Below are 22,978 nucleotides of genomic sequence, written 5' to 3'. Positions count from 1 at the left end.
GAATCTCACTGAATCTTCATCAAATCTCAAGCTTTCTCATATTCTATGCTTTCCTAAGCTTCTGTGACTCAAAGTATCAGTTGTGGGTGGTAGACACTGCTTACAACATATTGAAATGCATTATATCAATTTTTGGATCAAAAAGCCACTATCCTCCCAATATTATCAAGCCAGTTATCACTAATCCATTATATTTTAATGCAAGAACTCTGGGGTGGTTTGAATTACCCATGTATTAGGATAAAAGCTCCAAGTGATTTTTTTTTTATTATGTACTTTGGCTCTGAAATTAAAAACACTAGGTAAGCATATTCTCTAGCTCTGATATCCACCACTATTGTAGTAATGAGTAATTTTTAGCACCTTTACATTCTTTAGTCAAACTTGTTGCTAAGCAACACAGTGATTTCCAAGGAGTTTCTTAATTTAGTTAACTGCCTTACCTTCATTTTGCCTTCTTCTGAGAGGCATCGTTATCCCCACCCAGCCCTGAATCACAGAAGTAGGTTCTAACATTTTGGAGATGGTGGCTTTACCTTTATTCATATTCCCATTTTGCCCATGGGAACACTTCCTGAGAAGTGCTTTAAGACCAACAACATAAGCTAGGTAACTCGTACCACAACGTGATGTATCTATGAGATGGTCAAATGAATTGGACCCACAGGACAATAAAACATTTATTGTCCCCCTTGAGGATCTGTGGACTATTCATGAATAGAAGCATTTAGCTGAAAAGGAAATGTGAAACATAACTCAGAAGTATGTTGATGAATAAAACTTCTGTCCACCAAAAAGTAACAAATCTGAAACCAGAAGTTGGATTTACTTGTTACCCAACTGCAATACAAAAAGAGAAGATTTAAGGGTTTTGTTTTACTTTCTAAAAGATACATTTTAGCATAATTCCAATAGAAGTGTTTTTCAAAAGGAGCCATTTACTCTGAGAAATACATCTTAAAGAGGATTGCTTTGTAGATGAGGAAATAGGAAAGAACAATGTAGTACACGTTTCATCAAAACCTCTTGACAGTTTCTAGATAGAAGTAAATTATCTAGATAAAAAAACTTCCAAACCAGCAGACCTAAAAACTGAAATTTGAACTAAGATAGACTCAAATTTAACCTGCCATGGAGGGTCATTTTGTCTTATAAGCTGGTGGTAGTGCCATCATACTGAAATGAGACTGGATGGCCAGTGGACTGTAGCCCATTTGGGAAGGACCCCACCTGCACTATTCTTCGGGTAAACATACATATATATCTTGGTGTTGGTATATGCCCGATGGCTAACTAAAGAGTTGGGTTTGAGGTAACTATGTGCCTTGCTGAAAAAAAACAAAAACAAAAACAAAATACCAAGAATATGGTATCCACTCACGTTAGGTGGCTTGTAGAGTTTTGGTCAGCTCCTTTCCTTGGGTCCCGCTAGTAAGCCCTAAGATGGTTTTATGACTTTTAAGACTGAACTTGAAACCAGGTGGTTTCTCTCATCTGCTTTTAAATAGACTATCACATGTGCCTAGGTTGCAAATTAGAAAGCTCTAAATGAAAATGGAGACATAATTTGTAACCTCTGTTTTCTCCTCTCAGGGACATCACTATTAGAATCATCACAATCTATTCCAAAGACGACTTCAGAGTCTCTTCCTCCCATGGCTACATTCCTCTCCCATTTCAGAAAAGGGTATTTTCTGTTCTTGTTTGATGCAATGGGGAAAATACAGTAAAAGGGATCACATCCTAGCCACCCTTCCATGCTGCTACTCAGGCTATGGGTTTTAGCAGAAGGGTCACTATCTGCAGGTACGGCATCCACCCCCAAACCTGGCTGGCTGTCTATGTCTTTTTATGCCCTTTAGGTAAAATACCTGCTCATTCTGTTTCTCTAGGAACTCCAGGTGTTCAAGCTGGACTTTTTTCAACTGATCCATTTCTTTGGACTGTTTCATGGCGAGCTGCAAAAAAAAATAAATAAATAAATAAATAAAAAAATTCGGATAAACTTTGGATGGAAGAGGTATGACCGTTAAGTTTACAATTTAACCCAGGGAGATAATTATTTAAAAAAATCATGAAAAGTAGTCTGACAACTGGAAGAGTATAACCCCCTAATTCTTACTGGGAAGATCTTTCCTGCTAAAATAATAGAGTACTTAGGTGCAATTAAAACTTGGCTCCCTTTTCCGTATAAAATAATGCCAAATTAATATCTTAAAGATTTTAGTAATAGATTATTTAGTTCTCAGGGAGCAGACAAGAGAGGCTAGAATGTTTACAGAAAAATCAAATTAAACAAATTAGCCAGAAGTCTGATATCTAAGCGTGAGTTATTGTTTACAGTGCCAAGAGAATTATAAAATACTTACTCTCTTTCTTTCTTCCAGAAACTTTTTGGTGTTGCTGCTATTTAACTCCCTGACTCTCCTAAAAGTAATAGGTACAAATATCAGTTGGCAGCTGACATTGAATAGAACTGACATAATATTAAAGTCCTATTCCATTTAATTATATGGATGGAATTACCACTTTTCCTAATTTTTGTGGAATTTTGAAACCTATACTGTACAGTGGAAAATACAAACATCTTTGTATCCAGTCAGATTACTCAATATTAATGTTTTGCCATATTTGTCTTGTATTTTTAAAGGAAACAAAGTGTTAGAGATATAATTAAAGCCCCTTTTGTATTTTTCCTGATTCCAGTTTCTTTCTCTCTGGACATAACCACTATTTTGAATTTGGTGTGGACCTTCCCATCTATGTTTTAATATTTTTATTCCAAGGGCACCTGGGTGGCTAAGTCGGTTGAGCATCCAACCTCGGCTCAGGTCATGATCTCACGGTCTGTGAGTTGGAGCCCTGTGTCGGGCTCTGTGCCGACAGCTCAGAGCCTGGAGCCTGTTTCGGATTCTGTGTCTCCTTCTCTCTCTGACCCTCCCCCATTCATGCTCTTTCTCTGTCTCAAAAAAATAAACGTTAAAAAAATTTTTTAATAACACATACAGGTGTTTCTCAAATTTTCATGCACCTACAAATCTAGTGGAGATATTGTCAAAACCACTGATTGCTGGGCCCACCCCCAGGGGGTCTGATTTAGTGGCTTTGGGGTGGGGCCTGAGACTCTGCATTTGTAACCAGCTCACAAGTGATGCTGCAGGTCTGTATTGTTTTGTGTATTTTCCAAATTTACCGAAATGGTAACATATTCTGGGTTTATTCATGTAACTTACTACTTAACCTAGAATTTAGAGATACGGCTGTGTTTAAAACACTTCATTATTTTCATATGCCATATGGGTTTTTCCATTTATGAAGAGACTAGAATATTTCTAGTTGGCCATCAATGACAAATGGTAATGATCTGGTGCACAGGATCCTGTGATGTGTGGCACAGGGGCTATTGATTAAATAAGTATAGTGTGTATCTTCTTGTGCATATGAGCAAGGATTTCTCTACGGTATAGACCTAGATTTGCAGGTTGGTAGGGAATGAATGGCTTCACCTTTACTCCAAAGCACTTGTCCTTATTTGCACTCACAACTAGTGTCTGAATGCTACTTTTCTGCATGTCTTTGCCTGCTTTTGGTACTACCCGGCATTTACTTTTGTGTCAGTTAGTTTTGTGAAATGGCATCATTACCAGGGAGTGATCTTCATGACTGAATAGACCTCTGAGTGAATTTCTCTAATAGCTAGAGGTCTATTGTGGTTATCTTGTTCTTTTTCAGTCAATTTTGGACATTTATATTTTCCTGGACAATTGTCCATTCAAGTTTTCAGACTCACTGGTAGTATTCTCTATAGTAGTCTTCATTTTCAACAATATTATTTCTGCAGTTATGCCTCCTTTTTAGACTTAAGATTACTAACTTGTGCTCTTTTTTCTTCTTGCACAGTCCTGCTGGAGGTTCACTGATCTCGTGGGGTTTGTTTTTTCAAAAAGTAAGCCTTTGTTTTTCCTGACCATCCCTATTGCTTTTTGTTTTCTACTCTGATACTCTTTTATTTCTCCCCACCTGCAATCTTTGGGTTTACTCTAATTTTATTACTCTAATTTGGGCATTTCTAATTTTATACTCTCTTGGGTATGTAACTCATTAGTTTGCATTTATTTAAAAAACTCTATACAGCTAGGCTATAATTTTCACTCTAAATAGCACTTAAGCTACCTGCTTTTCTTAAGGTGAAAACAAGATAGGGGCACCTGGGTGGCTCAGTTGGTTAAGCGTCCGACTTTGGCTCAGGTCATAATCCCATGGTTCATTGGTTCGGGACCTGTGTTGGGCTCTGTGCTGACAGCTCAAGGCCTGCTTCAGATCCCGTGTCTCCCTCTCTCTCTCTGCCCCTCCCCTGCTTGCATTCTCTCTCTCAAAAATAATCATTAAAAATTAAAAAAAAAAGGTGAAAATAGTATAACAACTTTCAAATAAATAATACAGTACTCTTAGCTATAGTCACCATGCTGGATATTAGATCCCCAGAACTTAATCCTCTTATAACTGGAAGCTTGTACCTTTTAACCAACATTTTCCCATTTCTCCACCCCGTTAATTCCTGGAAACCAACATTTTATCTGCTGTTATGAGCTTGGTTTTTTTTAGATTTCATACATAAGTGAAATCATACAGTATTTGTCTTTCTCTGACTTATTTCACTTAACATTATGCCCTCAAGGTCCACCCATGTTGTCACAAATGCCAAGATTTCCTTTTTTTTTAATGGCTGGATAACATTCACGCACACATGTGCATGGAAAATCATTTTTTCTTTATCCATTCATCGGCACTTGGGTTCTTTCCATGTCTTGGCTATTTGAATAATGCTGCAATGAACACAGGGGTGCAGCTATCTCTTTGATATAGTGATTTCAGTTCCTTCAGAAAGATACTGAGAAGTAGGGTTGTAAGATCATATGGTATTTCTATTTTTAAGGAAGCTCCATATTTTTTTAATAGTGGCTGCACCAATTTACGTGGTGCCAACAGAGCAGAAATGTTCTCTTTTCTCTACATTGTCACCAACAGTTGTTCTCTCTTGTCTTTTTGATAATAGCTATACTAACAGGTATGAGGTTTTATTTCACTGTAGTTTTGATTTGCATCTCCCTGATGATTAGTGATCTTGACCCCTTTTCATGTATCTGTTGGCCATTTGTATGTTTTCTTTGGAAAAATGCTATTCAGGTCCTCTGTCATTTTAAAATCAGGTTGTTTTGTTGTCAGTTGTAGGAGTTCCTTATATATATTTGGATATTAATCCCTGATACATGGTTTATAAATATTTTTTCCATTCTGTAGGTTCCCTCTTGATTTTGTTGATTGTTTCTTTTGCTATATGGTTTAGCTACCTTCCACACATTGATAGAGAGTACTTGTATTGTCATTCAGTTATAAATATTGCCTAATTTCTGTTGAAATGTTGTCTTCAACTCAGAAATGGTGTTTTTCAGTTTTTTTTTGTTTTTTTTCAGTTTCTATATATCTTTCATAGCTATCTGCTTATAAATTTTTAATTTCATTTCTAAGTTCTTTCTTAAAGTGGACACACAATGCGTGTGTTTAGAAGACAACCATTTTGCACCCAGAAATTATTTTAAAAAACCAGCCATTTGTAGATGTTCTAGAACCACCTATCACTGGAGACAGAGTTATAATAAACAAGTATATTACATCAAAGTAAAAAAATTAGGGGCGCCTGGGTGGCGTAGTCGGTTAAGCGTCCGACTTCAGCCAGGTCACGATCTCGCGGTCCGGGAGTTCGAGCCCCGCGTCGGGCTCTGGGCTGATGGCTCAGAGCCTGGAGCCTGTTTCCGATTCTGTGTCTCCCTCTCTCTCTGCCCCTCCCCCGTTCATGCTCTGTCTCTCTCTGTCCCAAAAATAAATAAACGTTGGAAAAAAAAAATTAAAAAAAAAAAAAAAGTAAAAAAATTAAAAACAAAGTGGACGGAAGTCCACTTTGTAACATACTTGAAAAAAATGAAAAAGAGCTGTTTAATAATTAGCACATTTACCTTACTGAATTCTGTATTTCACTTTGGACAGTCGAAAATAATTCAAATTGATGAGGTTTTATAATGGCTGGAATATTCTGTTTTTGAGCTAAAGTAGACAATGTCATTCCCATGTATCTAAGGCTCTTAAAAACTCCTTTTCTGAGAATACATAAACTAGACCCACAATAGGATGTTGCAAATAAATATTGATTAAGCTGAGTAATAATTTCCCTAGATACTCCACACTGATTGGGAAATTTCTGAGGCCAACATTTTAAAAAGTCAATTCATTTCCAGGTCATGCTACTGTGAAATTCCATGTCCTATTGATGACCCATTCTCAATTGTACTTAATTCAACAAAACTTCAGTATGAAAATGCACTGGATGGTATTACACTTTATACCTGATTGTATTTCAAGTTTAATATCATTATTAATAATGGCGAAAAAAAATCAATGAAATTGAGGAAGTTGGACAGCAGTTCTTGCCCTGTTCAAAACAAAGAGGAAACATCAGGTACCCACAAAAGTCCATGTAAGTGAAACACGGGTGCTTTCCTCTGCAGCTGCAAAGTTCTCCAACAACTCAGCTAAGGGAGAGTTAAGTGACTTGAAGCCCTAAACATGCTCATGTCTCAGTCCCAAGAGATAATCTTCACTTTGCTCTGTATTTTGCGATCACTGGGAATCAAGTGCTATTAATTACCTCTCTTGGATAACATGACTATTGATGTCCTCTCAAATCCCCTACACTGCCTTTGCCTAAAGGGCTTGCATCTGGGACCTTCTCTGGAGGTCACATAAACCTTCCCCAGCTCCAGGAGGCCAATGACTGACTAACACAGAAGTACAAAAGCCAGACCCCCCTGGTTTAAAGGGATGTGTGATACAGATCTTACTACAGAGCTTAGGATCAGCCTAAAGAGGGACTGTCGCTGAGAACAACATATCCTTGCTTAGTCCCTGCCTTTGACCCTTCCTACTTTTCCTACTCCTCTTTTCTGAAGATCCCTTTCTCAGTAAATGACATGCACCTAAATTCTTGTCTTGGTTTCTATTTCTAAAAAAAGCCAACCAAGATAAGGTCAAGCCAGAAAATCTGACTAGGGACCTTGGAGATGATCCCTGATATCAAGGACAGCACAGGGCAAATCAAAGGAAGACCTTCCTCCTACACCCGCTATTCAGAACCACCCAACCAGACTGGGCTTATACCTGAGCAGGTGAGATGCTTGTGGGATGGATGACCCAATGGAATGTGGGAAGGATATTTTGCCATATTTTATACAATTTTGTTTGTATATGAGCACACATATACTGAATGTAAATTCAATTGATTGTTTTACTGGTGGTAGTAAGCAATCAGAAGACAACCATTCTATAGTAACAGTAAATCTTCACAGCAGTTATAATAGCCGAATCCTTAGTCAAAACTCACAAGGATTTTGTATTTCAAATGTGAGTATGTGTGCATGCACACACATACACATTACTGAGTCTATGCCTCCTAGTCAATGCCACATGCCCACAGTGAATGTTCTCAGACTTACCTTTCCCGTTCTGCTTTATTCTTGATAGATTTATCTTGGCTGATGGCTTTGCTATTTTCCATAGAAATCTTAGCCTGGTGTGCTCGCATTTCCTTGCTTTCCCTAAGTATTAAAAAGAAAACAAACAGGGGTGGGGTGGGGGAAATGGGAAGTTAGTGTTTATCAGATTCAGAGTTTCAGTTAGGGAAGATGAAAAAGTCCTAGAGATGGATGGTGGTGATGGCTGCGTAACAGTGTGAATGTACCTGATGCCACACAGTTAAAAACAGTTAAACTGGCAAATTTTATGTTATGGACATGGAACTATAAGAAAATAATAAATAGGGGCATCTGGGTGGCTCATTTGGTTGAGCGTCTGACTCTGGATTTCAGATCAGGTCATGGGATTGTGTCCCGCATGGGGCTCAGGGCTGACAGCATGGAGCCTGCTTAAAAGATTCTCTCCCTCTCCCCGACTCGTGCTCTATCTAAAATAAAAAATAAATAAATTCATCCAACCATTCATTCATTCTACATATAACAACAGTCCCACTGTTGTGTTTTCCCCATTATTGAGCTCATTTCCCCATTCTCACTTTTTTCCCCCATTATTGAGCTCATCAAGTTATTTTGCATCCTGTGAAAAGGCAGGAAAGAGCCTGAATCCATGAGATGTGGAAGTGGGTTACCTACTGAGAAAGTAACAGTGATGAAATGGGATGAAGAGACATTATGTTTGCCCATAAAAATATAAAGATTTTTGAGCTTTGCCCTACATTTCTTGGGACCAGATGGTCTGGAAGAGAGACAGAGGATGTTGTGACCCTCACAAGTGACCTTCATGTTTTCTGACGGCTCGTGGGAATGAAGGAGACTAAATGATTTCAAATAAGCACAGGAAGTAAGAAAAAAAGGTTGTTGACATAAGGCCACTGATGACCGCGTGTGCCAGAATGTCTGTGTGCACATGACAAAGACTCCTGGGTTACTTATGTGTGTATTAAAGGTATACAATTTAGAACACTGAAATGAGTATTATTAACAGAGAGTTTTTTCTGGAACCTAGGGGGGTCTCCTTGAAACCCTGGCTGGAAATGAGTGACCAAGGAATCAGGTGTTCTAAGTAGTATCTGTACTATATCAAAAGGGATAGATAACACTGATCCCCCAGACGCAGGAATATGCATAGAAACTCCTAGGCCCAAGAAAATGGCTCTCAAATTCTTCCTCAGTTTAGTGTTAGTAAATCAACCATTTCTTTATTCATTCATTCGACAAGCATTTCTCAATGACCGAATGTTGCTGACCAGTATTAAAAAGGCAGTATTTTTATTTTGAAAGAGAGAGAGCGAGCGAGCAGGGGAGGGGTAGACAGAGGGAGAGAGAATCCCAAGCAGGCTCCGCACTGTCAGCATGCAGCCCAACATGGAGCTTGATCCCACGACTCTGGGATCATGACCTGAGCTGAAATCAAGAGTCATACGCTTAACCAACTGAGCCCCAAGAAGGCCAGATTTTTTAACCAAGAGCCACAGCTGTGATGGTGAAGAATGCACACAACCACAGGGTGCTTGAGAAAAGCTTAAACACTGCTGTTACTTGGGAAAACGCCCCTGCCGTGCATTTATTTTTTTAAGGTAAATTAGTAAATAGCTTATGCTCTCTTCAAATAACTTCCTAAGCAATGCAAGAATTAGTTACCTTTTTTTCTTTTGGACAATGCCTACTGTTGAGGCTAACTTCTTTTCTTTATTCAACTACAAGAGAGATTAGAATGGAGTGCCTCAGCCTGTGAAGTATCATTGAGTGAGGATAAGATACCTACAATCTGGTATTGCAGCAGGGGTCAAAGGCAGGGTACTGAACAGACCTTTTTGTGTACCAAATCAACAGCATCTCTAAGGGAAAAAAGAAAGACAACTTCTAATCCTATACAACTTAATAGAATGCTTTAAAATTGATAGGGTATAGGACATGAACCTACAGCAAACTTAGCATGGTATACCTCATTTTCTTGCTTTGAAAGAGAAAATTGGGAACTATGGCAAAATGCTTCACATTCTCAGGGCTGCATCTGTCACTCCAAAATGAGGCTGGGAATTCATGAATGCACCCAGATAATTTATGCAGTTAGCGTTTAAAATTTTTTGTTTGCTTTGTTTGTATAATGCTTTTCTATTCTCTACTCTTTTGTGTATATCAATAGATCCTAACAGTGGCATACAGCAGGCATGAAGGGAGAAGCTAACAAGCTGTAACAAAGCTGGGATAAAAAGACGTAATTGACATCAACACTCTTCTGCCCCGGGTGAAAGTCCAGTTCATCATTTGCGGTATTTTAAATGCGATATTCCATTTGCTGAAGCTGGAAGAAACCCATATAAACTGATACTTCTTTGCTGTTTCTTGATTAGGCCTCTCTTTCTAAAATTCCCAGAATTCCTAATAATGTAAAGGGTCTCACCACATTTAGCCAGGGAGTGACCAGATCCAATCTGAGGTAGGAGCTGAACTGGTTGGTTTCTGTCTCCTGCTGTGTCTTTCTTTCCTACGAGGCTCCAGGCCACTTTCCAAAGCCCATTGTTAGTCCTACCACCCAGTGGAGCCTCCATGACCCCTCCGGAAGCAGCCGAGCTCCTTTGTGCTGTGCTGCTTTTTAGTGTGCATCCTATACTATTTGGAATTCAACTTAATTGTTCATGTGAGCGTTAATACCTTGCCAACACTTAAAACATTTTTTAATGTTCATTCATCTTTGAGAGAGAGAGAGACAGAGAGAGGGAGGGAGGGAGGGTGGGTCAGAGAGAGAGGGAGATACAGAATCCGAACAAAGCAGGCTCCAGGCTTTGAGCCATCAGCGAGCCCGACACAGGGCTCGAACCCATGAACCCTAAGATCATGACTTGAGCCAAGGCTGGACACTTAGCAAGGTTGGGGCACCTGGGTGGCTCAGTTGGCTAACACTTGTAAGCACTTTGATGGCAGAGGCCATTTCTTATAGCTCATATTTCTTATCTCAACTGTATGACGTGATATGTGTAACAGCTCAGTATCTTATGTCAAGTTGATCTTGTTTCCTACCTTGGCTCATACATACACTCAATCCTATTACAAAATTAGGAGTTCGCTCTGGAGAAGGCTCACTTGCCTACCTGTCATGGGACAGTTTTAGCTGCTGGGTTTGCTGCTCGTGGGCGCTGATCAGTAGCTTTCTCAGGAGCTCGCACTGCTGGCTGAGGTGCAGGTCCCGGATTTCTTGCTCCTCAGCACTGTGGGTGTTAATCATTTCTGACCACTCCTTTGTGTGCTGGGCCACTATCTCTTTGACCTGTGTGGGGAAAAGGGGATGGTGCCATTTGGAACTGTCACAGATCCGGTACGAACTGAAAACACAGCATAAGTCCTGTATTTCAAATCTCACCTACCAATTTGGTTGGTGAATCAGTAGATACTACAACAATAAAAAAAAAAAAACAGGTACTAATCCATGGGAATCAGGAGGTCACAGCTTATTAAAATAATCGATCACTTTGGGTCTAAATATTCAGCCGTGGACAGTGATTTCACTGCCTAACTTGTCCATGTTCCCTTTTGTCCAGACCTTGGGCTCCTTTACTGATTTGATCAGATTCTCCCCAGCTCCTCATGCCTTTCCAGCTTCATGTCCACAAGGCCACAGGTCTGAATGAAGAGCTCTGTATTCTCTTATTCCTGGCTCATGACTCACTGTGTCCACTCTAACAGATGCTGGGGTAGAAAGTCTTCCCCTCCCCACATCCATGATCTTTGTAATGTGGTTTTGTACCTTCCCTCATATCAAGAGCTAGAATCCATTTCCCCACCTCCTGGAACCTGGCTGACCTTGTGAGTGGATTCAGCAAGGAGACAGTAGCAAATGTGGTGCAAGAGGAAGCTTGGAAAACGTTCCCCGTTCTGCTGTCTGGAACTCTAGGCTACCCTGTGACAGAGCCTGTGCTAGCCTGATGGAGGACGAGAAGTCATGTTGGAAAACGCAACCAGCAGCCAGCTAGCCGCCAGATATCCGAGTAGAGCCATCAAGCCCAGCTGTCTGCAGACACATGAGTGAGCCTAGTCAAAATCAGTAGAACTACCCAACTGAGTACAGCCCAAATTCTGACCCACTGAGTTTTAAACTAATAACTGGTAGTGGTCTTCAGCTGCTACATTTTGACATGGCTTATTATGCAGCAAAAGCTAACTGATATCAATGCAAAAACTTTTACTTTCCTATTTGTGCAAAGCTTCTGAAAATCATGGCATGCTGCAGAGACATTAATTCTCAAACATTCCAGTTAAGAAGAGAGAAAGAGAGTGAAGAACAATTCTCCAAGACACATGGCTTACTGCCTATGTCACTTCAGGGTAGAATGGACACAAAATGCATAGCACCGAGAAGCTCAGCTTGAACAGTGGCGCTGCTCCACGCAGGCAGCAGGGCCACTGGGCTGGATGAGAGCTGCGTGTAGACTGGTTTGACCAAAAGCTAGAGCTGGGAGCTTTAAGAGTCCCCCTACCCTCTTTTATAACTATTAATGCTGGAGGAGTTATTTGTGTTCTTGACTGGAACTTAGTGCTCAGTTCCCCAAATATCTGCAAACTAATGAGTCTCCCAAGCTCCCATTTTCTTATGCAATATGAACAGTTGAAATCATCTCTTAGAATATCAGCTTTTCATTTTTTCCCCCATCCTAAACTTCCACAGCAAAGTTAGAATGGAATAAGTATCAAAGAGTAACTCAGTCCCTAAGTTGGGTGGGTTTCTTGTCATATGTTTAATGTTACTTTTATAGGGAAGCATGTTCTGTATTTTATACAATATTTCCTTTTAGTCAATGTACTGTTTCGCTTGATGCCCCTGAAGCAGACAACATAGATACATAGAAATGCATATTTCAACAGATGAAGGAAAAGGTATTCCATGAAAGGGCTCTTCTCAAAGCCACTGAGTCTGGAACAAAGGTGAATGCTGAGATCCCTTGACTTCCCAGACTAGCCCCAAGTTATTGTTACTTCTGATTTATATTAGGTAGGGCTTGTAAAAAATTACAAAGTATCTTCTGCAAATCTAGGCATTTTCTTACCTTAGATTTGTGATCTGATGTCAGTGTCTGAATTTTAATTTCTGTTTCTTTTTTCATTTCAAGACAATTACTTCCCCTGCAAATGGAAAAATCACAACTGTGTGCCAATGTTAGATATCTTCCCATCCCATGAGCCTTTGCTTCAAAGCTTTCTAATGAAGACAATTTGTTCATCAAACATGGGAGGCCATGGCTCATTGGGCAACATCAGTATTTCTAGTAACAGATATATACCTTACAAAATATCTGTATCGTGATTACTCAATTCAACCACTACACAAAGAGACACTCCAGACCTAACAATGATTTCATTGTTAAGGGTATGTTGTCGGAGTTTCCATTTTGGTTCCTGCTTTTCTTTAGGCTATTTTTCATTTATTCAATAAAATATTATTTGAGATAAAAACTAGAAAATAGGTCCTCGGCCTTGAAGTGAATTTTTAAGCTCTTTCTGGTTGTAAAGCCAGATTTTTGTCTTTTACACATGCCAGCAAGGCAGAAAATAGCGTTTCTTGGCATCATAGGGCAATTTTTGCTTCTTATTCTATTGTGAGGAGGAAATATACAAGGCAATTTCCCAGCAACCATTACTGCTTATTTCAGTGATTATTTTTTCCTTTTGTAATATCTATAGCACTGCTGAAACCAGAACAGGTTCTGAGCTTGTCTTCAGCATATATGCTCTGATGTATTATGCCCTAAGTTGGAATGCTTCGCGATATTACTGAGAATGTCTCCGAGAGAAGCATTATTCTAAAAATGCTAGGACTTCATCAAAACTGTTACCTCTCAAGGGCTGGCACTGAGTATGCTTTCTCTTCAGTCTGCTATTTGGTGAGCTTGTAGCATCGCAGAAATATCCCCTGGGCTTAATTCTAGACAAAATCTTTTATACTAAATGCAATGATAGGTTTTCTTTAACAGTCTTACCTGGGGACATGGGCTAAAGATCCTTGTAACATTAAAAACTAAGATTGTATTTTTGTCTCCAAGAGTAGATCAACCTTAATATTTATTTTATGGTGATGCAAAATGGTTTCTGTAATTTCAAAATTTCCCAACTTCAGCTTGTCCTTCCTTTCCCCTCCATTCATCTTAAAAACACCTGAGTTTTCCACCTGGGTGGAAAACACAGGAGAGACATTAGTTACTGTGTCATCTACCAATGGCTGTCGAACGTGAATAAAGCTCTTCTTTTCCACCTCAATCCCTGCCTTCAGCTGAATGAATCTCTTAATTCCCAGGAAAAACTTTTAAAGAACGCACAGTCAAGACCAAGTTCTTCCTAGGCCTAAACAGTCAGCTTCACTGTGCGAAAAGACAAAATATAAAAAGGTGAAAAGCCTCCGGAAGGAAATAAAGAGCCATTACCCCTTCTTCTTCATTGCCTTCTCTAGGATTTTCTCATGCGTCGACTTCTCTTTGTCATACTGTGCCACAATTTTGTCAACCTGTGTGCAATGCAGCTTCTGCATGGTGCTGTGCTCCTGAAGAAGAAGAATCTGTAGTTACAAGCTGAATCTGTAGTTACAAGGACTCTTCCTGATGGTTAGTAAACTTCACCTATGTTGGGCTGGCATGATTTTCACCAGCTTTCCCAGAATCTTGGTTTAGAAATCAAGGAGTAACCAATTCTGAGAACTGGAAGGATTTCCAACCTCCTACCCAACACAAGAGTTTCTTGAACAGGGATATTCCAACAAGGGAGTCCATAGCCTCAGCCTAATGAATGTGCCCCCCTCAAAGGGCATCCCTGCCTACTACAGGGCAGCACCAATCGGCCTCAAGTCCTGTCTTCTACATATCCATGTTCTTCATAGGACTTCTACGGTTCATCTTTGTTGTGCTGAGACACCTAATGAGTCCACAGCCCCTTTCACACATTGGTCCTCAAATACCCAAGTTCAGCTCCCATATTTTCTCTCTTTCACATGCTAACTATTCACATGTGACATGGCTTCTAAACACCCAGCACATTTTGGAAGGTCTTAAATACCATCACTCAATAGTGAGAATTGCCAGTGGGGTTGTCACTGTTATCTGACTGCAAATCCTCATCACTGGGATCTTCCACTGGCTTCCTCACCTAGGTGCATTCATGAGGAGGACATAGTGTCCAGGAGCTGTGGCCATAAGTTTTACAGATATTTCAAATATTTCCCCATCTGCTTCCTGTCATCATTGAAGTTGGGGCTGCAACACTTAGAAAATAAGAGTTTTTCCATAAACATTCTTTCCTCCTGATAACTTGGCCACAGTCAGTGACTTCTCTGAAGTCAGATATCCTTAGCTTCTCAGCAAGCCAAACAGAGAGGAAACCAGCACAATCAGTAATACCTAACTCTAAGTGATACTTGATGTTATATCCTAGTCTTACTCTTGAGAAACTAGGCAGATGGGATGGTACTGAAGACTGGAAGGGACAAACGTTGCTCAGGTTATGTAACCTCCCTCACAGTCCTATTTCCTTTTACTATTTTAGAGAGAGAGAGCACAAGCCAGTGCACGCACGAGTGAGCATGCCTGCATTAGTGGGGGAGGGGCAGAAAGAGACAATCTTAAGCAGACTCTATGTTCAGCACGGAGCCCATCATGGGGCTAGATTCCAAGACCCTGGGATCATGACCTGAGTCAAAATCAAGAGTTGGACGCTCACCTGGGGCACCTGGTGGCTCAGTCGGTTGGGCACTGGACTTCGGCTCAGGTCATGATCTCATGGTTCGTGGGTTTGAGTCCCGCATCAGGCTCTGTGCTGACAGCTCAGAGGCTGGAGCCTGCTTCAGTTTCTGCGCCCCACTCCCCTGCTCACATTCTCTCTCTCTCAAAATTAAATAAACATTAAAAAAAAAAAAAGAGTTGGATGCTCAACTGACTGAACCACACAGGCACCCCTCCTTTTACTTATTTTTTAAATTAAGTGACTTAATTAAAAAAAAAATTCTTCCTAAGTTAGGCTAGACTTGAAGGAAACCTAATTTATGAATGTCTTTAAAAGATTTCATAATTTCTTTATCCATTCATCAGTTGATGGACATTTAGGCTCTTTCCATAGAAACTTAACAGAAACCCATGGGGGAGGGGAAGGAAAAAAAAAGAGGTTAGAGTGGGAGAGAGCCAAAGCGTAAGAGACTCTTAAAAACTGAGAACAAACTGAGGGTTGATGGGGGTGGGAGGGAGGGGAGGGTGGGTGATGGGTATTGAGGAGGGCACCTTTTGGGATGAGCACTGGGTGTTGTATGGAAACCAATTTGACAATAAACTTCATATATTGAAAAAAAATAAAATGAAATGAAAAAAGAGATTTCATAAAATATAAAAGAAGTGATTTTTAACTTTTCCAAGATTTCCTAAGTTTCCCAGCACTGTTAGTCAATTAACATAGGACTTGAACTACAATTTGGTTATACATGTATTTTTCGGAAACACGTTAGTGCACGTGTTCCTGGAATTTTTGTCGATTTGGATAAATATCTTTGGGAGAAGTAGTGGGGGAGGGTAGTGCTGGGTGGGGAGGTTCTCAGAACAGAAATTGACAACGGGGACAAAGGGTGGTCCAGGGTGATGCTATCTTGCTGTGGATTTGGTGTCAGGGAATTGTATGAAACAGCATCTTGCTTAAGCTGTGGTTGAAACACCTCACAAATCTAACATTCTCAATGTATGTGCACTTGGTGTTATGAACACATTTCAGCCAGGGTTTTTGCAATGTGGCATTGAGTTCAGGACATGGGATCTTCAATCTCAAATCCTGGGGCAAGTCACTAGGCCTCTTGATCTGTTCATCTTTGTAATTGGGAGAGCAATACCTAGTTCACAGGGATGTTAGGACTAAAAGTAAATATAGTATCAATCCTATTTCAAATGTCTGCTATATCTTATTCAAACTATAATAACCTGTTTATATTATTCAATATCCATGATAATATAGAGTGACTTGGGATAAGGGACAGCAATTAGAATAATTAAATCAGTAAACCTTCCCTCCATGATGAATCAACTGCCTCAGGAATCAACATGTTAACGTATCCTTATTTGAATGGATTTAACTAAGCTTGTGTTGCTGTGGACAAAAACAAGCCTACCAGAACGCCCTATTATTAGTCTTCCTTTTAAGATTTAAAGGCATTAGGCCTGCTCTGTACATGTGTTAATTTTCCTGGGCAAATAAATAAGAGGCTCTTTGCAAGTGCGGATTCAAACATGTTAAGAATCTTTCCTATGTAATCTTTCTGCTTTCCTGTTTCTTGCAAGTATCGAAGGGAGGGTGGAGAAGGTTGTTCCTTTAAATATCCTAGCACAGCACAAGAAAAGGAGAGGCTTTGAAGCTTGGAAGTTGACAGACTATTTCTTAAGGAAATATTCTGGTGAATCTTATTCACCCAATTAGATATGAATGAGGCTGTTTGTGCCAGAAAGGTGTTCATGATGGATTCCAGTAGATAAGATTATGCTCTACAAGGGTAGGGCAAGTCTTTGTACATGGCACAAAGGTTGGTACATAGCAGATGCTCAATAAATGTTTGTTGTATGAATGAAAAAAAAATAGCAAGGGAAGACAGCAAGAGGACTTGGAATCTGGTCTTAGCTCAGCCAATCAGTAGCCAAGTGGCTTTGTGAAACACACACTAATCTTTCCAGCCCTCACTTTATTAGAAAACTAAACAAGATTCAGTTGCACAACCTAATTTGTGGGTTGGTTATGAGCTGCAAAATTACCTAATGTATGCAGAAATAATATGAAAGTTTAGAAGCATATTGAATTGCAATGATTACACGTAATACAAATAACAAGAAACTTGGTCTGGAAAAATGATCTCTGTGTTTCTCTATGTGCTCAAAATGATTCCTTTGTGGTATGCAGTGATCACAGAAGTGTTTGGGGATAATTAGCTTTCCAAATACCAACTTCTTTTACAAAGGAATGGGGTTCTAATTACTGATTATTGTCTGATTGGGGGTCAAGATTCAGCTTCCCAAAGTATAAAATAGAGGAACCAGGAAATAATCTCTCAGTCCATTTTCATGCAGAACAAATCTATCATTGACTTTATTCTTTGGTCATTAATTAAATCATGACATGCCATGGAAGAGGCATACATATTTTTTCATTCATTCAGGTCAAGAGTATCAAAATTAAATGTGTTCATTGAAACGTCAATCTCAATTGGGACACTTTGGGGAGAATGCATGTACAGCTTTTAGCAGGATTTGTACATTTCTCATTGGAGTGAAGAGTACACTCAGCTTCTTTAGGGAGAAACTTTTGCTACAATTCATTCTTGTGACTGATGGGGCAGTGGGCGTGAACGACTGCACCACAGATCCTGCTGGAAAATTGGAGTAAATCATGTTTGCTCAGCATGTGACTCTGAGGTCAGCAGTAAGCTGCCTCCGTGGGTGTTGCTGTGTCTCGGGCCCTCTCAACTTCATAACAGACTTATGGGTCTGGCATTGAGGTCTTATTATGAATTACAATTGACGAGTTTAACAGCACTCTTGATGTTATCAGCTAAATTGCTTGTATAGCAAAGAACAAATTTTCCATTAGTAGCTTTACTGAAATGCCAAATGTTAGTTTCTCAGGCATTTCATTTGACTCATCTGATGGTGATGTTGCAAACTGCTATCGCAGCGGATACATCCAGTCTATAAATGTTAAGTCCACTCCTCAAACTCACATGTGCTTTGAAAGAAAACTGAATTAGGGGCCAATATTTAAAGATATGGAAGTTCATCTAAGAGTCCAGATATTATGAGTCCCCTTTTGAGAATGAAGCTGGCCCATGGACTCTCAAGGCACCAATGGCAGGAGCTAAGTCTGACGTGCCTCTTGAATGGGAATGAATGTTCTTCTGCTTTCCGTATCTGGCCAACTTCCTTCTTATTTGGTCCCTATAGGCATTTACATTGTAATTATTCCTCTAACATGTTATTGGGGCTAGTTAACCAACTTTGGGTTTTATTGGCTCTAAGAATTTGACCACATCAGACAATTGAAACGTACGCCCATTTCTTAATGAAAGAAACCCTATTTCTGGACTCCAGTGAGTCATGCATTAGGGGAGATGACTGTTGCTTAATTCTGTTTTTGCTGTGTCTCATCTAATGGACACTTGAAAACCATTTCCCTAGTTTCCATTTCAAATGGAGAGGTGGTTCTAGAAAGTGAGAGACACATAAAAGTCTGATTGCCAGCTGCACTCACAGGGTCAAAAACAATGGCCATTGACCCCTGCCATTTTCTAAAATCTAGGCATGTTAGCTAGCATCCTGATCTCATTTGAGGCTCAAATGGTCATTATCCCTGATTTTTCTCTTAGTATCCTAACAGCAGCTCACGTGCCTATTTCTGTGACTCTCCTGCAAGTGATAGATCCTCCTACACCAGAATTCCTCTTCCATCCTGTGGCTAACCTTCAAGTTTGAAAACAAGATTTCTTTTGCATATTACATTTGTGTCTTAAGCCACTGGGATTTAGCTCATGGATTCTCTGCTTCCCTGTAGGTCTAAGAAGTGGCGTTAGTTACCTTAGCCGATGTATAAGAGGGGAGAGTCCCTGCAGTAATAATATGGACTGGGTAAGAGCCTCTGCTCTTAGCTGCCAACTGCTAAGGTTGATGCATGGATGCTGTGGTTGGCAGGGTACAGCCTGGGCCAGGTTCCCTCCTCAATAGTTACTTCATAACCCAAGGCCTTACAGTAGCAAATCTCAGCCCCATCTTAGGTCGCTTCAAAACAGTTAAAAAGGTTTATAGATGTTTCACAAAAAGGCTGGGGGTATTTTTTCTCGTTTGACAACAGGTCAAAATCTGTTTTTTTAAGGAGGACTGGTCTACAGCTTGAAGGCAAGTGGGGGGGGGTTTCCACTAGGGGTCAAGGGACAATGAAGAGTGCCAAATAATATTCCTAAAGAAACAATTCTCAAAATTTAATTTTAATGTGTGAAGGAGAGGAGCTTATTTCCTAGGCCTCTTCTTGGTGATTATAACTAAGTCTCAGATGCAAGCATATGCATTTTTTACAAAGCCTCCAGCTCCTGGACCAAGGATCATATGTTGAAAAAAACAGTTCCAAAGGAAGCCAAGATATTTGTGTCCTGATAGGATCATGATGGCTCTTAAAAACCTTTTACTAAGACCACCAAGAATATGTGAGAAAGAAAAATCAATGTGTGAAAATTCAGGGGTAATGGAATTCCACTACTGGGTATTTACTCAAAGAAAACACTAATTAAGAAACATATACGCACCTCTATAGTTACAACAACCAAGATGTGGCAGCAATGCAGGTGTCCATTGGTAGACAAACAGATAAGGAAGATGTAGGGTGAGTTACTGTGTGTGTGTGTACATAAACATATATGTAAGATGGAATATTATGCAGCCATAAAAAAGATGAGATCATGCCATTTGCAACAACATGGATGGACCTAGAGGATATTATGCTAAGTGAAATAAGTCGGAGAAAGACAAATACCATATGATTTCACTCATATGTGGGATCTAAAAACACCAAAAACAGGGGCGCCTGGATGGTTCAGTCAGTTAAGTGTCCAACTTTGATTTGGGTCACAGTCTCATGGTTGGTGAGTTCAAGTCCCGCACTGGGCTCTGTGCTGATAGCTCGAAGCCTGGAGCCTGTTTCAGATTCTGTGTCTCTCTCTCTCTCTTCCCCTCCCTCACTTGTACTCTGTCTCTCAAAAATAAACAAACATGAAAAAAAATAAGCCAAACCAAATGAATAAATAAACAAAAAGCAGAATCAGACCTATAAATACAGACTGATGGTTGCCAGAGAGGACAGGGTTGGGGGGATGGGCAAAATGGGTGAATGGAAGTGAGAGATAGATTCTAGTTATAGAATGATAGGTCACAGGAATAAAAAGTACAGCATAAGGAATATACTCAATGGTACCATAATAGCCTTGTATGGTGACAGATGTAGCTATACTTGTTGTGAGCACAAAACAGTATATAAACTTATCAAGTCCCTACCTTGCACTGCTGCAACTAATTTAACATTGCATGTTAATGATACTCCAAAAACTTGGGGAAAAAAAGGGGGGCATGAGTTCTGGAGTCAGAATTTTAGTTCACATCCTGGGGCAGAGGGAGAGAGAGAATCCCAAGCAGGCTCCACACTCAACACAAAGCCCGACACAGGGCTCGATCCCACGACTCTGGAATCATGACCTGAGCCGAAATCAAGAGTGAAACGCTCAACAAACTGAGCCACCCTGGAGTGCATTTTTAATAAATGTGGATAATGTGGTAAGTTGTAAAAGGTGTACATTCAAAGTAAGCAAATGAGGCTCGTTACCAGCATTAACTAGTTATATTACTCTAGGCAAGGGACTCACCTCCCTCATTTTATTCATGTCTAGAATGTGGGCAGTGTCAATTGGGTTTTGGGGATACTGTGAGGATTTGAGAATGTATATAAAATGTGTAATACAAAACTGGCATTAAATAAATGTTAGCCTTATTAGTAGTTTTATATAAAAACACTACAGAATTCAGAATTCATAAATTATGCTGCCGAAGCAGTCTGAATAAAAAAGTGGGTCCCCTGTGTACCGAATGTAGGAGAAGGGATTCATTCATAAGCTTATAATCACACACTTGTAACATGGACTTCTGTGGTGCATAAGGATATGAAAACAAGCTGTGAAATGCATTGCCCTGCTCAGAAATACTTCTGAAAAGCACTCTGAAAGGCAATAGGCAAGCATGGAATATTTTACCATGTCAATTTACTCTGTTGCTCAAACTAAGGAATTTTGAATGCTTCCTCCAAAAAATGCTCCCTAATGCAGTTATGAAGGTCCACACAATTCAGATTTGCAGATTTAGGGAGATTTAAAAATCTTCTTTTAGGTGTTGGTTCCATTATAATACGGGGCTCCAAGAAGCTCCTCTGTTTTCTACAAATGAAGGCAACGTACAGTCTTTCAGCCATCTGGGATCTACTGGTTATGACACAACATGGAGGCGTCCCTGCCAACAAGAGTGAAGAAATGGATTTGGCTGAATTAAGTGTAGTGTTGTCTGAGGGGAAGATCCACCAAGGTCAGCTCTAAACTGTCTCACAGAAAAGTAATTTTCCACCTATTAATGGACTGAATGTTCTGTCTCCCCTCCAAATTCCTATGTTGAAGCCCTAATTTCCAACGTGGTGGTATCTGGAGAGGGGGTCTTTGGGAAGTGACTAGGTCATGAGGGCAGAGCCCTCATGAATGTAATTAGTGCCCTTGTAAGAGACATGAGAGAAATGTTAGCCCTTTCCACCATGTGAGGACATAGCAAGGAGGCTATCCCAAATCCAGAAAGGGGGCTCTGAATCTGCTGCAACTTGACCTTGGACATCCAGCCTCCATACTTTAAGAAATAAATGCTTGTTGCTTAAGCCACCCAGTCTACGCCAATTTGACGAAGACACCATCTTGGGCACTTTTCTGATGAAGCAGATGGGCATGTTTGCCAACCTGAGTCAGTCTGGACTCAAAGGTTCAGAGAAGGATATCAACAGATAATCCTTCTCAGTAGTATGTAGGTCAAGTTCTAAAAAATTGAGGACCATCTTTCCTCAGTAGCTGTACAGGTAACCAGTGTACTGACATTGTCCAAACTAGATGGGGATTTTCATATCAAGCTGTGTGCTGCCATTGCATTTGCTGCAGCGAGGGGAACTTGTTTACTTGTCAAAGCATCTAACATCCCTCACAGAATAATGAGGTAAGAGTATGGGTTCTAGAGTCAGATGGCTTGGGTTCAAATTCTGGCTCTGCTGCTCTCCAATGCTGGGACATTAGTTCAATTCCTTAACCTGCCTAATCCTTAATTTCTTAATTTCACATGTAAAATGGAGACTTAAACAGAATTTGCCTTATAGGGTGGAGAGTATTAAATGAGACAATATATATAAAGTTCTGTGCACAGCATCTGGAAAATACTTTGCATGCAAAAATTCTAGCTGCCATGATTATTTTTATTATGTCACAGTATATGTCTCCTCGTCATGCCTCAAGGAAATATTTAATGAGGGTGAGGTTAAAAGTAGAAGTTTCCAAAGAGCCCATAGGCCCCTGAGATGTCAGCATCAATGACAGAGATCCAAGTTAAATGGAAAGAAAATCTGGGGGATGATGCCTTACCATATGGCTACCAACTCCATCCCTAATAATCAAAGGTACGTTGCATTCTTCCTTATTTCCTTTTCTCCCTCTCTTCTGCTGCCTTTCCATACTCTAGGTTGTTGCCAACGACCAACAAAATTGAAAACACTGCTTTAAGCAGCTTTGTCTCCTACACTTCTGAAAATCTGTGGCAAGTCTCCCCTATGGGCAATAA

General features: G+C 40.1%; 1 protein-coding gene across 1 annotated transcript in view; it reads right to left on the bottom strand.

The window, feature by feature from the left end:
* Window positions 1-22,978, bottom strand: part of PLCB4 (phospholipase C beta 4) — a 340,960-nt gene that overhangs the window by 4,829 nt on the left and 313,153 nt on the right. The window contains exons 33-38 of the mRNA XM_047069062.1: window positions 14,000-14,115; window positions 12,629-12,704; window positions 10,679-10,854; window positions 7,548-7,649; window positions 2,370-2,427; window positions 1,872-1,958 (exon numbers count right to left, since the gene is read on the bottom strand). Of these exons, the coding sequence (XP_046925018.1) occupies window positions 1,872-1,958; window positions 2,370-2,427; window positions 7,548-7,649; window positions 10,679-10,854; window positions 12,629-12,704; window positions 14,000-14,115 (615 nt within the window). The remainder of the gene's footprint in view (window positions 1-1,871; window positions 1,959-2,369; window positions 2,428-7,547; window positions 7,650-10,678; window positions 10,855-12,628; window positions 12,705-13,999; window positions 14,116-22,978) is intronic.

The sequence above is a fragment of the Lynx rufus genome, unplaced genomic scaffold, assembly GCF_022079265.1.
Source record: "Lynx rufus isolate CCGP_SWC_20201006 ecotype Redwood Valley unplaced genomic scaffold, mLynRuf1.p SCAF_8, whole genome shotgun sequence".
Classification (NCBI taxonomy): Eukaryota; Metazoa; Chordata; class Mammalia; order Carnivora; family Felidae; genus Lynx; species Lynx rufus.
Note: the sequence above shows the minus strand (reverse complement) of the source record. Positions and strands in the feature narration are given on the sequence as shown.